The 17,343-nt window shown below is 29.5% G+C and overlaps 1 protein-coding gene across 6 annotated transcripts in view; it reads right to left on the bottom strand.

Annotated features, from left to right (window-relative positions):
- Dys (Dystrophin) overlaps window positions 1-17,343 on the bottom strand; it is a 514,896-nt gene that overhangs the window by 198,929 nt on the left and 298,624 nt on the right. For all 6 annotated transcript variants that reach the window (XM_067286836.1, XM_067286831.1, XM_067286830.1 and 3 more), the window contains 7 exons: window positions 15,727-15,877; window positions 15,480-15,655; window positions 11,099-11,246; window positions 7,504-7,614; window positions 6,214-6,387; window positions 2,551-2,809; window positions 1,398-1,564 (listed from right to left, as the gene is read on the bottom strand). In XM_067286836.1, coding sequence (XP_067142937.1) covers window positions 1,398-1,564; window positions 2,551-2,809; window positions 6,214-6,387; window positions 7,504-7,614; window positions 11,099-11,246; window positions 15,480-15,655; window positions 15,727-15,877 — 1,186 coding nt within the window. The remainder of the gene's footprint in view (window positions 1-1,397; window positions 1,565-2,550; window positions 2,810-6,213; window positions 6,388-7,503; window positions 7,615-11,098; window positions 11,247-15,479; window positions 15,656-15,726; window positions 15,878-17,343) is intronic.

The raw sequence follows: 17,343 nt of genomic DNA, 5'->3' as shown, positions 1-17,343 counted from the left end.
AAAACAAACAACAAATAGTATGAATATTAACTATGCAAAAAATTAAAATTTATTATCTAATTATAAAAAAAATGAAAATTATATTTATTTAAACAAAAATTAATATTATATGTCAAAATCTAATTGTCATTAATTAATATGTAATACCAAAATAACGTTGATTCAGGATAATTTACTTCCAATTTATAAATGTTTAAAATAAATTATTAAATAAATTTAAACAAATAAAAGTTTTCATAACTGTGCAATAATATGTCTGTTTTTATGCCAACTAACTGTAAAGTAGTAAGATATTAATAAAAGACTTAATTTATTAAAACAGTATTACTTAGTTAATTACAAAACACATCTTCTGCAACAGATTTAAATTGTAAAAACAGAATAGGAAAAAAAAAAAAACAAATTTAAATGTTCACAAATTAAAATTCACAAATTAAAAGTAATATAAAAATATATATATACTTACTATAAATTTTTTAGGTTAAATTTGGTTAACCTATGAACTATCTGTGCTTAGAGGTGAGGAAGATGAGATAAAAGCTCTCAAAAATATTTTATTCTAATGTACATTTGACTCCTATGAACTTTCAAGTTCTTATTTTTGTGTTTAGTCTATATATATTTATGAAATTTATTTTTGTTTTATTGATTAATACAACTATAACAGCTTTATTTTTTTTTTCATTTCATTCTACTAACTACATTGAAATATCAATATATTCATGTGCAAAAATTTTTCGAACATTTTTGTACTATTTATTGTTTTATCATTTTTGAAATCTGACAATCTTAACATCAAAATAAACAACAACATATATACATTTCATAAAGACAGTTTATTCAAATTTTTCTTTAGTATAGTCATTTAGATCAAATTATAAATAAATAAAAAAACAATAATTTCTTTTTTATATTAAAATTCTACAGAAAAGATCAATTTTTATCTAAATATATAAAATTACATGTCCTGACTGACTGACTGATTCATCATTGCCCAGAGCAAATCACTGAATCTAAAGAGGTGAAATTTGGTACAGTTACGGTATGTCATGAAAATTCACTAAGAAGAGATTTTTCGAAATCCCCTCTGCGGGGCAGAGGGCAAGGATTAAGGCTTAACCAGAGGAATGGTTTTTACTCTACTATTTTAGATGCAAATTTTTGTTTTTGACAGTAATAACTTAATTTCCAATTGTACAATATTTACCAAATCATCCAAATCATTTGCCCAAGCAACACCAGGCTCATTTGCTAGTCTATTATAATTGCATTCAAAATTATACATACATTACAATAAATAAAAATATTATATAGAGTCAAACAGTTTAATTATAAGATGTTTTTGCAATTCAACTATTGAAAAACCATCTATACTATGAAAAAAAATTCAAACTTACTTGAACTCTTTCCAAAACAGAAGAAATTGCATCATCATCAATAAGATCAACAGTTAGACTGTTTAATATCATTTCTTCAGTTGCTAACCAGTTTTGAAGTTCATTCATCAGATTTCCAAATTCTTTATGAGATGAAAAATTTATTGGTGATGAAGTTGATTGTTGTTCTGGAAATCAAAAAATTAAAAATTATATTAATATTAATTAAATTAAATTTAAATATTACATTTAAATGAAAGAAATGAGTTATAAGATGTTTTAAAATAATAAATCTTATGTAATTTGCAATTTTTATATATTTTACAGAATTAAATATAAATTTAAATATATTTATCTTTAATACTGTAGGTTCTATTAAAGCTACAATAGAATATAACAGAATAGAAGATAATATAAATATAATATAGAATAATAGTTGAAAAAATTAACCAGTAAAATATAATCTGCTGTAAGAGAAAATATGAATCTTATATTAAGATGTTTGCTTCTAGTCTCTTATTTTATATGTTCAGTATAACTTGTCTACTTGGACTTTCTTTTTAATTAGAATTTGTTATATCAAAGGGAGGAAACCTACTCAACCAGTGAGAGAACAAATCTTATTAAAAGCTCCTATAAAGGCTTTTTAATATGATTTGTTGCAATGTATTCCATTCAGCTGAAAACATTTAATAAATAAAATATTTCTGCCAGAAGAATTTAAAACTGTTATTATTGAATGCAAAAGCAGCAGTGTATAAGACATATTATTGCAACAAAGATCATACTAGTCTAAGTTTTTCTAGGATAGACAACTTATAATTAAATTGTTACCCTAAAAAAATTTAATCTGCATTACTGTTATAATTAAAAACTATAACATTATTTTTTTGTACGTTTATGTGACTATATGAAGATTTATGTTGTTATCCAGAAACAAAATCATGTATTAGGATTTATGTTCAATAAAACCTTTGTTAAGAATACATTAAAAGAACAAAATAAAATAAAATTCTAAAGTTACTTGACAAACTATTTTATTAGAAATTTTCATTAATCAATTAGTAGAGTGATTAATTATATAAATAATAATCAATAATAAACACTGATAAAAATACCAAATATAAAAATATATATTAATTAAAATTTTGAAAAAAATGTAAGATTATAATACCTTCTATCACAGCAGTTGTAACAGTAGTATGAAATGGAGGAACATTTTCTATGCAGATATTTTCTTGAGGTTCAAATTCATTCAACTTTTTTAATGTTTGTTGTAAGACTTGCCAATCTCTACTCAAACGAGCAATGTCATCTCGAACACATGGAATTAAAGCTACGCCAATAGTATGACTATATTTATCCAAATCTAAATATTTTGTTTGCAATGCAATAACAGCAGAAGCATGAATTTTCAATTCTTCCATTGATATCTAAAAGAAATAAATACACATATACACATTATAATTATATATATATAAAAGCAGATGAGCCCAGCATTGCTTGGGCACAAAAAATAACAACAGCTAAAAGATTAAGATTATTAGATTATTCTGTATACTTCTAACCCTTCTACCAGTATTATATTATATTATAGTATTTAATTTATATTTACAAAGGTTATCTTACATAAGAGTTTATCACACAAAGTACACATTTTAAAATTGTGTACAGTAGATGAATAAAGAATTTTTAAAATGTGTTACATTGGTCACTCAATGCAATAAACTCTTACATAAGATAACCTTTGTAATTATATAAATCAAATATGTAGTATAATATAACAAACATTAAAACAAAAACCATAAAGAGTCTGGTTATTTCAGCCTATCATTCTCATGTTTATCATGATACCAAATGGTACAAAGTGGCACAATTTCATTGGTCAAGTAGACACTAAATGAAAATATAATATCTTAAATTTATTAAGATATTGTATTTTTACCTGATTTAACTCTAAGAAACTGTACCATTCACAGCTGAATATCAAATGGTAATCTGCCAACAAATCAAATTTCGCAAAAAACAGACCAAATATTTAAACATGGCTGGTAACCTGTTAATATGTAATTTTCTATTCGAATGTTACCATATCGCTGGTCCAATAGAAAGAAGGGCCTGTTGTGAAAGGAGGTCAAATTACTTTGACCAAAAGTAGTCAATTGTTGACCTCCTCCTGGAAGAAGAGGATGGTCAATGACTACTAATTAATACCAGTCAACTATTAATATTTGAAAAGTGATCCATGATAAATAGGCATGTGATCGAACTTGCTAACCTTAACATCTGAAAGGCTTCATATGACTTGTTTAAATAAAAAAAATCTTGTAAAAATAATAGAATAATTGCTTTTATGTGATAATGGTGTTTATATTTTTGCAACAGATTATATAAACTATGTGGGAAGTATATTCTCATAAATATTGCATTTATAGAAAAATTACTAAAAATATTGCATTTATAGAAAAATTATTTATAGAAAAATTATTGCAATTTGAAAAAATTGTAGACCTATAAATTCTGAGTCATATGCCTGTCTGTATGTCTTTCTGTCCTTCTTTAATCTCAAGAAAGGTGTTAGAGAGATGAAAGTCGAGGCCAGATATGAAAAGCTCAGTGGCAGGTGGCTCAGATTAACTATATATAAACTTCTGGTTTGAACCGGAAGTCATGTTACTTCAATTCAAAATTTTCCCCTGAACAGAGTTAGATAGATGACTGATACGACTCCATTGCTAACAGAAAAAGTATGATGTACTGGAGCAAAACACCACTAAAAGATAACATTGTGATGAAAAATTGCAGCCCAGCAGTGTGACAATATCATAATAAATAATTGCATGTTAGAGTTAAGTTTGGTTTATTTGGTTATGGCAACACAACATGTAAGCAATCTGCCAAGGAGGATGCATCCCAAGAAGACTTTTATGGGAAGCTGGACCTTATTTAAGTGTTACTAACGTGAAGAAAACCCAGAAAACTCCACATGGCCTGCCTGTTGGCAATTCCTGAACCTAAAATCGACTTCAAGTGTTCGATGGTTTTATCCACTTGGCGACTGGAGATCATTTTAGAATTAAGAAATTATCATTCAAAAATGAAAGAACCTGAGTTGTTAGATATGGAAAATTAAATCCTTATATACTTTTCACAGGATAACATTTTTGATTCCATGCAGGCAAGTGCTATATGCTACCTATCTCAGTATTTCATGCTATATCATTGTTGCAGTAATTAAGTAAATATAATATATATTTTTAAAAATTATATATTTTTTTATAAGAATTATATTTAGTTCATTATTTTGTTAAGTTTTTACCAATAGATGGCAGTAAGTGTAAAGCCAGCAAATTGAATGTAGATAGAAATTAATTGATTTACAGAAATCCAATATATATTTTGGGGTAACTGCCAAGTTTCGTAGAAATTGGTTGAATGACCTACGAGTGTATGGCAAACAAACATCCTCACTTATATATTATACATATATATATATATATATATATAATTATACTAGTTATTTACTTCATATATCATTGTGGCTGTCTGCCATGTTTGTTTTTGTATATAGTAGCATATAGCATAGGAAGTCCATTTCTTCCTTCCTGTAATTCTTCCTTCTGTTTTCAACCCTTTCCTGTCACATGACATTCACATGAACCTTGCCATTTGTGAGTCCTTGGTTAGAATACCAAAAACGAAACGAAAGGATCCTGCATGAGGGGAGCCCAGTAGAACAGTTGTTAAGGAGAGTCAGTTTTGGGTTTGTCACCAACAAGAGAAGAAGTCTAATCAGGGAGACCGAGCCGGTTGAGAAGTAACCAGGACTCTGAGGCCTAGAAATATAGGAAAGCAGAGATAGACAGTGTAGACCATGTGTGAACAGTGACATTGAGCTAAATGGTATAATCATAAAGAACTAAGTAAGTGAGCCCTTCCATCCAAGTTTAAGGAAACTTTCCTCGGTAATATTTAATATTGAAACTGGTATTATTACCCTGGATGTAAACAGATTGAGCATCTACCATCCATATGGTGATAATCGTCCATGTTATTTCATTATCAGGACTCCAAGTTACCGGTATACTCTCTAACCATTCTTCATTCTTCTATCTCTATCTAGTTCATAAGTAGTGATAGTTTTAGTTTTAAGCTAAATTATAACTAGCTGTAAGCTGAATAAGCTGTTATAGAGAGTTGCCGTAGAAATATCGAGAGAGAGCAGAGAATCAGTGTAAATACAGTTTTGGTTCTCTATAATGGGCAGACTGAAATCTGTCCCCTCTATTCGGTTAATAAATACAATTTGACTGGTATTCGCCTTGTCTTACTTGTAACACATTTCACACCTTTTTACATCATAATTACAATATAAATCTAAATATAAATATATTAATTCAACAATATTTAAATAAAAACATATAGTTATTATTTACATAATTATTATATTATTACATTTAATAATAAAAAATTGTTAAATCTGAAGATAAAAATAAGGCTAAACTTTTATAAGTGAGTGAAATTAAAATCTTTGTAATATTCAACATTGTAAATGTTAAATGCAACCTGGTAATCTGTACTGTAATGTTAAATTAATCTAAGGATTAAAATTGAATTATAAAAAATACTTTAGTTTAATAGTTTAATGCCCATCTTCTTTTATTAGTAATTAGTAAAGAAGTAGTGTATTTTTATTTGTTTAATCTGTGGTGCTCCAATAAAGCAGAATTTTTGTCCAAGTTGTTAACTTGTTGTTAATTAATTATTAAGATAATTCAAGTTTTCAACTTAGTATATATATAAAGAAAACATTTCTGAAAAAGATTTTTCTAATTACCTTGTGTTCTTCTAAAGGTTTTTCATTTAGTGCAAACTTTCCAAGTCTCTTTTCTAAATTTTGTTTAGCAAAAGTCATCCATTTTTGTTCTTTTTGAATCTTATCTAAAAATTCTGTTAATTCTTGAAGATAATTTTCAAGAAGCTGTTTTTGTTCTGGTAACTGTGTTGCAACCTGAATATTATCCAAAAAATTTTATATAATTATTATAAATATGGAAAATTTTAATTAATAGTTATATGTACTTAACTTTATAATTAAGTTATTATAAATAAAATTTCAACATAAATCAATATCAATATGTCATATCAACATTAATGTGAGAATCTGATTGTAAGATTAATAACTGAGACAAAATAAAGAACTTTTTACATTCCTTTGATTTTTGTTGCTAATTGTATTCATCAAATAAAATAGAATATCAGTACAACATTCTTAAAATTATTGAAAATAATATTAGTAGTTAAAATATCATATTTCACAGTGCAATTGTAAAATGTGTTATATCCAATTGAATAAATTTGAATCTCTTAAAACAGATTTTAATTTTTCATCATTGTGTTGGAAATCATTGGGAGAAAATGCTAAAATATTACAGACATTGTAGAATTACATAAAACTGATGCTTTATCCACTGATATGGGAATGATTCCCATATCAGTGGATAAAGCATCAGTTTAAATGATCATGAATTAATAAATGACTGTACTACTGAGTGTCCCACTTAAAATAAACTTGACTGAGATGATGAAACATTAGTGTTGTAAATTTTATAAAAAATTTTTATGTAAATTATGTAAATTTTACAAGGGATAGTTGAAATGTAAAGTGTATAAGACCAATCCCAGAACAATAGGAAAACTGAAGGAAAGCATTTGCCTAAGCATTAAAGCTATCATCATTTTATTTAAGGTCTGAACATAATTATACATACACATAGGTGCTTAGATGCACAACATCATGACTTCTGTATGTTTAAATAATGTTAAGTTTAAGTTTCTAACAAGCATTGTTTGTCCAAATTCATTTGTATTGTTTCCAGTGAATGGGACCAATTTTACATGTGACACCCCACATATTTCATTGCTTCTTTTTATTTCAATCATTTTATGTTTTATTTATAATTACTTCATCTATTAAATTTTAATTTAAAATGCTGAGATTTGATAAAATAAGTTAAATTATTATGAAAAAGATTCAATTTTTAATTAAATACTTTAAATATTAAATTTGAATTAAAAATTTTATTAATAATGTAATCTATTATAATACTAAAAATAATGTACATACTTTGTAAAAATTTTGCTCAAGAACATCAACTTCTTCTGCTTTTAAAAGAGCTCCAGCTAAAAGGATTGAAAGTAAATTACTTCTTCTTGAGGGTATATCCAATTCACTTTTCTAAAAAATATTTAACAATTCATTTCTTAAAGATGATGTTTCATATTTTCATTTCATAAAAAAATAAAAATATATATAACTAATTTGATATAGCTCAAATTGAAAAAAAAATCTAATTTCAAATAATTTTCAAATTTTCAAATTAGTACTTTCCTCGTAGAAACTTACATAGAACTTTCTGTTATTTTGAATTTATTCTAAAAGAATTATTTTGCAAAATTCATTGTTTAGAATTTATTACTATACATAAATAGTAATAAATTCTAATCAAAGAATTTTGCAAAATAATTATTTTGACATTAATAATGAAATCCAAAAATATATAAATTAAATATAGTCTTTGAAAAGATTACATTATCTTTCTATGACAGCTAAACAAATTAAAAGATGCTGCCAGAAAATGTCCACTTTGTTTTTTGATTGTATCATGCATGTCATTATACTGAATTTTTTGGTTAAAGGTAATATCATAACTTACTAATATGTGATCATAAAACAGACATTAAATAAATGAGCAACATATGAGGGAGTAGGATTTCCTGAACACACTGCTGTACTGTCAATACACCTTATACTACTATAGGGATGGCCAACTGTCATATGAGATGACTTCCCAACCAGAAAACAAACATTGCAAGCAGTGAGCTGCTTGACAGTAAAGACAGAATGAAAACACTCACCAGTGTTCCTTCTTACACTAACACAACGGTCATCTGTTCCCAAACAGAACCTAAATTTGTTACTAAAGTCAATACATTGCCAAGTCCAAAGCAGTCTATGCTTCTCTGTTAGTTAAGAATGGCTATTCTTAAGTAAGTAGCAAAGCCCATTAAGATGTTCTATGCTCTCCCTCTATCATGCCCCATTGTGCAAGTCACACCAAACTTTCAGTGTATGATACAGGAAATACTAACATCTTTTTAACCTCTCATATCTTGTCTATGTTCTCTGTACATCTCATCAGAATTATTTCACACCCTACAGGCATTCCGTTATTAATTTTATAAAAATTCCGTCTCTTAATATATACTTAATTTTAGATTTAAGTTTACCCCTTTTTTATTTTAGCACATGTTATACTGTCCTAATGTGTATAAGTGTGGAGCCAAAAGAATTTTTAGCTCCATTTTTCTCCTCCTTTTTTCAACTACGTGTATATCTTCTTAGGAATCATGTTGGTTTAACTGTCACTATCTCAGGACTGAAGAGGAGCATTAAGCCTGAAATGCATATCCGTTCACACCAATACACCACCCTTTTACCTCTGAAAGTGTTTCCTGTGTGATATGTTCTCAACGGCAACATTGCACCAAGAAAATGCATATAATAGAGAACAACAAGCAACCAAGATTTACGATATATGTAGTTTCAATAGTTTATACTATACTAGTAGCTTGGGATGCTGCCTAGTGGGCATTCTAGTAGCAGTGGTGTCATTCCGTGGTATAAATAATAAATTCATATTACAAATAAAAATAATTATATACTGAATTTCTCATGGCATACCATACTAAAGCGCAGTCAAAAATGCAAAAAACTGCATCTAAAATAGTACAGTAGAAGCCAAGTTCTTCAGGGTAATCTGTAACTCTCTCCCCCATGGGAGGAATTTTAAAAAATCCCTTCTTAATGTGCATTCTCATGGCATACCTACTAAAATGCAGTCAAAAATGCAAAAAACCACATTTATTGTTATTTTAATATTGTTATGCAAAAAACTGAATTTATTGTTAATTTAAATAATAGCTAGGGTACCCCTAGTGGCCATTCTAGGCATACCATTACAGATAAACTGACACACAATCAATGGCTTATATTATTAGATAAATTCCTAAAGACAGATATATTAAATATTTGGAAATTATTACTTTTATTTTTAATTTATTTTCTATCATATAACCAGAGATAAACCAGAACATTAGATCAGCATTAATTTCAACTGAATTAATGCTAATTTTTAATCATCATAATTTTCTGCCTATAAGCCATAGACTTTGTTAAAAAAAATCTTCAAATTCCATGATGTGGGTTATAGGTTGCTGCTTATAATCTGTATCAATTTTTCCATAACAAAAAAAAAATGACTAAAATCATTTTACTTTTTTAAATTTTAATTAGTTTTCTTGATATGATAAAGCATGACAGAATATCTTTCTGTTATTTATGTGTTGGATAGACACAAAAGATAAAGTTGCACATGGACCCACTCATTCCTGCTCATGAATGAAATGTAATATTATTTTAATGTCTGTCAGCTTCAAATAAATGTCTTCAAGCCATTTTTGGATATATATGATGATGGCATCAGTATCTTTAAGCTAAAACTTGGAATAAATTAATTAAAAATTTTCCATAATTTAATCTGAATTAATCCGGCATTTAGATTTATCTTATCTAAAACTTTGCTAGCCTCTATGATATATATTACAACTATAATCTGTTTTAGGCTTGATTTTTTTGAAGTAAACCCGTGTATGTTTTCATTCCAATACTTTTTATTTTTTTATATAATTTGATGATATTGTATAATTTTAAGTATATGTTATTGACGTTTTCTCCAACCTATTAACCAGAGTAATACTTTTCTATATTTGCTAACGCTTTCGATGCCCCTCCTGGGCTCTTCCTCAGGTATTTGATAAACATCGTAGTGATTTGGTTGTCAACCTTCGCACTTCCCCATCCGACAGTGTTCAATTACGTAAGACTCCAAAGCGCATGCGTCTCCAAGCCTAATAAAACTTCTAACTGTGAACTGCTTATCCTCCCTTCTACTATACACTCGAAACACAAGAATAAACAAATAAATTTAATTTAAATGCTGTCGTCCATTGGGAATTGCCACGCTGTAGATAGGGACATTTCTTCCTTAAAATTAATGCTCGTGGCTCTGCTCTAAAAATGTCAATAGCTTCCAATATTTTTAGGTGATCATGATGTGAGGTGGTGAGAACGATATGTGCCTTTTCAAATACTGCCGTGATGTCTGGGTCTGTTACATACGTTGCAAGGGCTATCATGTACTTATTTTGTAGAATGTCCGATTTATGCTCTTTCAGACGCACCTCTAACGATCTTTTGGTTGCACCTACATAAACCATTTCTTTATTATGCCTGCCATCTATTATAGGGACTCTGTAGACGCCTGGTAACCCATTGGGATTCGGACGATCTTTTCCATTCCTTAGTAGGCTAAAAATGGTTCAACATCTCCTGTACGCAACCCTAATCTCCCGTTTCTTGGTAATCGAACACCGTTGGATGGGGAAGTGTGAAGGTCAACAAGCAAATCACTATGATGTTTATCGAATGCCTGAGGAAGAGCCCAGGAGGGGCATTGAAAGCATTAGCAAATATCGAAAAGTATTACTCCAGTTAATAGGTTGGAGAAAATGTTGAGTATATCTTCCTGGTGTATTAGAAGTGGAGAATATTTATATGTTATCAATTCCCATAAGATTTGGCTTAGTTAAGTATTATTTACCTTAAGTTTTAACAAAATGTCTTTGATGGATTCATGGTCAACTGGATGTAAGGTTTCACCCATCATAGTTTCCATTTCATCCAGCCAAAATGTAAGTTCTTCCATTTCTTCTCTAACTTCTGCTAATCTGATGCTATCTTTTTCCAATCTATAAGTTGTAAAAGTATAAAAGTTACTTTAGCATTCATATTGAAATTAAATTTAATATAAATAATAAATTTTTAATAAGTGAAGATTCAATTTAACTTTCATTGTAACTAAAATAAAAACAAAAAATAATTTAAAATTTAAAAAGACATGAAAATGAATGCTAAATTTTTATGTAAATTTAAACAAATATATATACAAGGTGTTTCAGACCATCTATACCACAGGTTTTTCTAGAAAACTTTAAAGTTTTTACAGAAAAATTTTTTACAGTCAAAGCCCATACGAAGAATTGAATGGCAATATTGATATCAATTGGAATTGAGTAAAAAATAAAACCAAACTGGGCCTGACTCTGAATTTGGATATTGGAAAAGTGGTCAAATTGAGTTTTGTTAGATGGCACTTTTTATAAGAAAAAACTTTTACTATAAAAATTAATTAAAAAAACACTTCACACCCCTTATACTTACTCAACACATAAAATTTAATCAATACACAAATATTTTCAGTCACTTTAAGGGGGACTTCATTAGCCATTTTTTTTACATTGAACAAGATACAAAATACTTAAAAACTGAACATTCCATATGTTCAATAATGCATTTTTACAAATTATTCAATATGTGATCAGCTGCTGTTCCTAAAAAAATGTTAACTGACTCAAACACAAAAATAGATATAGAAAACAAAGTATTATAAAATAAAATATAAATAATAAATTAAAAACGAAAAATATTAATAATATTAAAATAAGAATCCAATTATCATTACAGGTTACAAAGTCTTTGTTACATGACATGATGAAATTTCTGAAACTTTTTAAATTATAACTGATTACAATAAAATGATATATAAATAGATGAAATCAATATTTATATTACTGTTAATTTCATTTGACAATTTATTTTTCACATTTCACATATCTAAAAAAGTTTTAAATTGGTTTTTCTATTAGTTTGACCATTTTGATAGATATCAAAAGTATAAAAACAAACTTCACCCGTGACTACCGGTACATATAAAGTCTAATCCAGCAACTTCAACCTTTAAATTTCCGGTACAAACGACGAAAATTAACAGAAAAAACTAACGTTTTCGAATCTCCATCGAGATCTTCTTCAGGTTCGTTAATGGAATGTCATGAGAATAGAACTCTTTTGAAGTTCAAAAAATCGAACATCTCCAGCGTACGATGACGATGCAAAATATAAGATGTGCTACAATTCGCTGTTTAGGTTCGGCAATACCACATATCTACAAAAAAGAGGGGTACCCATGGGGAGCCCAATTTCGGGCGACCTATGTGAGTTGGTTATACGGCAATTAGAGAGGGATGTCGTTCCCATGTTTACACCTGACATTATTTTGTACCGTAGGTATGTGGATGACGTGATTATCATATGGAAGGGCGAGCCGAAGGTCGATGATTTTTTGCACATTGTAAATAACAACCCGTTTGGTCTAACGCTCAAGCTTGATCAAATATCGGACACCAGAGTGCATTTTTTAGACGTCACCATTCAGCGCGATATAAACAATATTGAGACGCGGGTGTACTACAAACCCAGCTACCTACCTATGTACATACCCGCTGGGTCTGAGGATCCATACCCTTATAAAATTGTGGCGTTCAGGGCGTTAGTAAATAGGGCATTCACCCATAATACTAAAAGGGAAGACACGATCGCAGAGCTAAAACACATTGAAGACATTGCCACTAGCCATGGATACAGAAGTAGCCTTATCCGCAGTTTAGCTCGTAATTGTTGTAATACAAACACAGCGCATCACACCTCCGCAGGGCGGAGTGAGTCTAACTCGAGCCCCGACCAGCACACGGTTGTACTATACAACAAAGACCTCCATTCCTTGTACAGGGAAATAGCGCTAAGGAAGGGCACCAAGTTAGCGTACACGAGAACGCCATCTATCTATTCGCTTCTCAGAAATGCCAAGGACAAACCGAGCATTTTAAGGGCACCGGGGGTTTATAGTATCCCGTTAAGAGACCACAGGTTCCAAAGGGACCTAGTATATATTGGTTCTACCAAGAGATCCCTCCAAAAAAGGGTTTCTGAGTATAAGAATGACGTTGCCAAAAAAAGGCACACCACCGCCCTGTCGACGTACGCCACAGACCCCGATGTAAGGGCGGACTTCGATAACGCCACCCTCATTAAGAAGTCGTTCAAAACGGACCACATTAGGGAATTGGAGACCCTGGAGATTTACAGAGCTACCAAATTGGGAAAATGTATTAATTACAAAGACAACAACATTTTATCGTACGCGTGGCGATACATCTCGGAGGTCAATCCACGATGGTAGACATGTTTTTATTTCCTGCATTGATAATTTGCAACGTTACGATAGTAGACTCAGGTCTATTAAATCAATCTTATATTTTGCATCGTCATCGCACACTGGAGATGTTCGATTTTTTGAACTTCAAAAGAGTTCTATTCTCATGACATTCCATTAACAAACCTGAAGAAGATCTCGATGGAGATTCGAAAACGTTAGTTTTTTCTGTTAATTTTCGTCGTTTGTACCGAAAATTTAAAGGTTGAAGTTGCTGGATTAGATCAAAGTATATTAAACAACCAATAGTAATTTGTTTAATTACTATTGATTTTTATAAACTTGCAACTAAATTAATAAGACTAACATATATTTTTAGCAATCATATTGAAAAATTACTCAATCTTAATCTATATATTAATAGAAAATTTTAATAATATTAATGTTATGGTCCAAGTGATTAATAGGGCATTATCAAATCAAATCAAATCAAATCTTTATTGTACTAAGGAAAAAAATCCTTGTTACAGGGAGGTTATTTTAAACATGAAAAACCCATAATAGCTTGTTGCACATCTTATGTTATTTTATTATAACATTTAATTTAACAGAAATAGAAAAAAATACATAAAAGAAGTTATAGTTGAATATCATTAGCTGAATATTAATTAATAACATCATTATTAATAGGGCATTATTCATAATTACTGGTCATTATGAATAATGACTAAAATGGGTGTGCAGTCTGATAAGTATTGATTAATTTATCAAATTGACCAGTCATTATAAATACTACTATCAATAATCAAGCATCTTTACTACACCCGTAAAGCTGATACATGTAAAGCCCAATACATGTAAAGATGTTTGATTATTTATATATGCCTTGCTGGGGTTTGTAATGGCCAGTTGAGTGCCTTGGGTAGAACATTGTGAACGCTGAATGCATCCCCAGCTGGAGTATTAACTGTCAATGGTTATAGCTTATATATGCTGGAAGAAGAGATCGGCCAAAGGTCCGGGTAGCGTAACTGGTAACGTGTCTGCACAGATAGCAGAAGTTGCAGGTTCGAATCCCACTTCGGGCCGATTCTTTTCTTCCAGTAATTCTAAATTATTATTTAAATTATTTAATTAATTGTAATTATTAAATTTATTGAGAAATGGCACTTAACGTCTACCTCTAATGCCAAATTGTCTATTAAATTATTAGTATTATAGCCATTTCTAGCCCAATTATATTCGGCTTTGGTTGGTGTATAGCAATACTGCTATCATCAAGTCAGGCAAAGTGATAATAATACGTTGAGGAGTGATCATTCAACATATGCTAGCCAATCAGCACTTGCATCTGAGTTGCATATGCGTATTGTGTTTAGTACTGAATTTTAAATTTATGTGACCAATAGTTAATCTTGTGCGATATTTTAATTTGATTAAAAAACTCCACTTATTTCATTTAGAAATATTTATTTTTTGTGATTTATTTCAAAGTATTTTAAAAAATCTTAATCTTTTAAAACTAAGTACTATTAACTATATTAATTAAATGGTAAAATTTTACCTATATGAACCGTCATGGCGGCAGTCGCGATTGTTTGTGCTCCTGACAGACTCCTCCCAGAGGGGAGATGCTGGCAGGCCACCGATTGTTTAACGTCACTATTTATTGATACATACTAGTTATTGATACTTATGTTCAAGAACTACCATAAATCAATAACATTATTCATAATGCAATGCCCATATTAATCACTTGGTCCACAACATTAACAACAATATACAACTTTAATAAACTATAACAGTTAGCAATGGTATGTAATTATGTAATTCTTTTTTATTCACTTGAAAAATTTAGACTTATTTATAAAAACTACTTAATTAAATAACCTATTTTTAACTTTATATTAGTTGAATAATATATAATGACCTTGTTCTTCTCACTGCTAATTCCCCAACAAGAGATTTCCATCGTCTGTTCAAAGAGTCTAACTGCTCTTGTAAAAGAATTGCATCTGGAGGAGAACACTGTTGGCCAATTTTTTTGCCACTACTGATGACATTTTCTAGTGCTATCATTTTATCCGTAACTTGTTTCTGAAGTGTCTAATTAAAAATATTAAAAAATTGAATATATGTAAAATATTCATTACTGAATGATAAGTTAATTTAAATACCTCTTGATGTTTGCGAGCCTTTTCATAATCCAGATCTCCATTTGGTAATCTGCTATGAGCAAGAATGGTTTCTGCTTCAATTATCCATGCTGTAAGACTACGAAGTCTTGTTTCAAATTCTTGCCAAATTTCTCTTGCTTTTAACCATCGACTAACAATAATAATGCATAATTTAATTTTCAACTTTTATTATTTGATATTGTTATAAAATTGTAAAATTATAAAGATATTTTTAACTATCAGAACTGTAAAAGAATTAAGAGGGAGAAAGAAAAGGAGAAAGGAAAAATCGTTCGATCAGGAATGAATTGAATGGTCAACTTTTGTGTACATCACTACTACTACTGTATTTGGCAACACTAGCATGATGTGAATCAGTTATCTATTGTCGTAAATCTGGAAAATTTATAGGACAAATATTTTCCGTATTTTGGTCTAATAAAGCATTAATATAGGCACCTAATTACACTCAAACCTGTTTTTGTGCAGTCTTTTTTTGTGCGATTTTTTATTTGTGTGATTTGTTTTGTATGATTTTTTGTGCGCGGTATATGAATTTCAATCAAATTGGTATACTGCACAAAAATAATTGCACAAAACACATTGCACATATAAAAAATTGCACAAAAAAAAGACCACACAAAAACAGGTTTGAGTGTATTATTTTTTACCTACTTATTTATTTACCTATGTATTACATATTTTATTTTAGAATTTACTATTAGTTTGTTTAATTGGGACAGCCACTTAATTCAGCCAAAATGGATTAGTCCCAATGTTTCCCAATTAAGTAGAATCAACTGTTTGTGTGTATATATATATATATACATACATACATACATACATATATATATTATATATATATACATTTGTGAGAATCTAGAGTTTAGGAAAAATACTTTAACCAATTTACTAAAATAATATTTTTGAAATTAATTTAAATTAAATTTTATAGAGAAATTATCAGTTTTTGACTTCCTCTGACTCAGGAAGAATGACAATTTAGTTCCTCCTAAAGGGATAGTTTGAGTGCGGTATCTCACTCGACTATCTACAAGACTGCCTGACTTCCTCCTCATGTTGGGAAGCGTGGCATGATTTTCCAATAATGCTATTAAATGAAAGATGGTATAAAAGGTGGAAGGTCATAGTCCAACTTGCTCTTGTTTTGATACTCTTATGCAGCTATCAAGACTTTAGCCACCATTCTTGTCTGACGTTTGCACCAGACATCAAATGTTTAGCCATCATTCCTGTTTTGATGCCTTTACCAGGTGCCCAAGACTCTCCCAGTACAACTTCTATGTGTTCCCAAGGATTCTCCACTATAGGTAATATGATGAATTTATGTAAACTCGCTCTCAGGATAGACTTAGAGATATAGATTTAGATATCCTCACGAATTTGATGGTAAAGCTTGATCATTTGTGTTTATCATAGTTGTCATTTATTTATATTTATAATAGTTATAAGTTTGTATAATAAATATATAGTCATCTTCTAAACCATCTTTTAGATTGATTTATGTCCAATTCCATCAGCCTATGGCCCGCATATTTTACATAACTCATAAAGTTAAAATTGTTCCAACTAAAATTCCAGTTAAGTTATATTTAT

The sequence above is a fragment of the Centruroides vittatus genome, unplaced genomic scaffold (assembly GCF_030686945.1).
Source record: "Centruroides vittatus isolate TY-2023 unplaced genomic scaffold, ASM3068694v2 scaffold_386, whole genome shotgun sequence".
NCBI classification, from domain to species: domain Eukaryota; kingdom Metazoa; phylum Arthropoda; class Arachnida; order Scorpiones; family Buthidae; genus Centruroides; species Centruroides vittatus.
The sequence above is the reverse complement of the archived record's forward strand: the minus strand, read 5'-3'. Positions and strand labels throughout refer to the sequence as shown.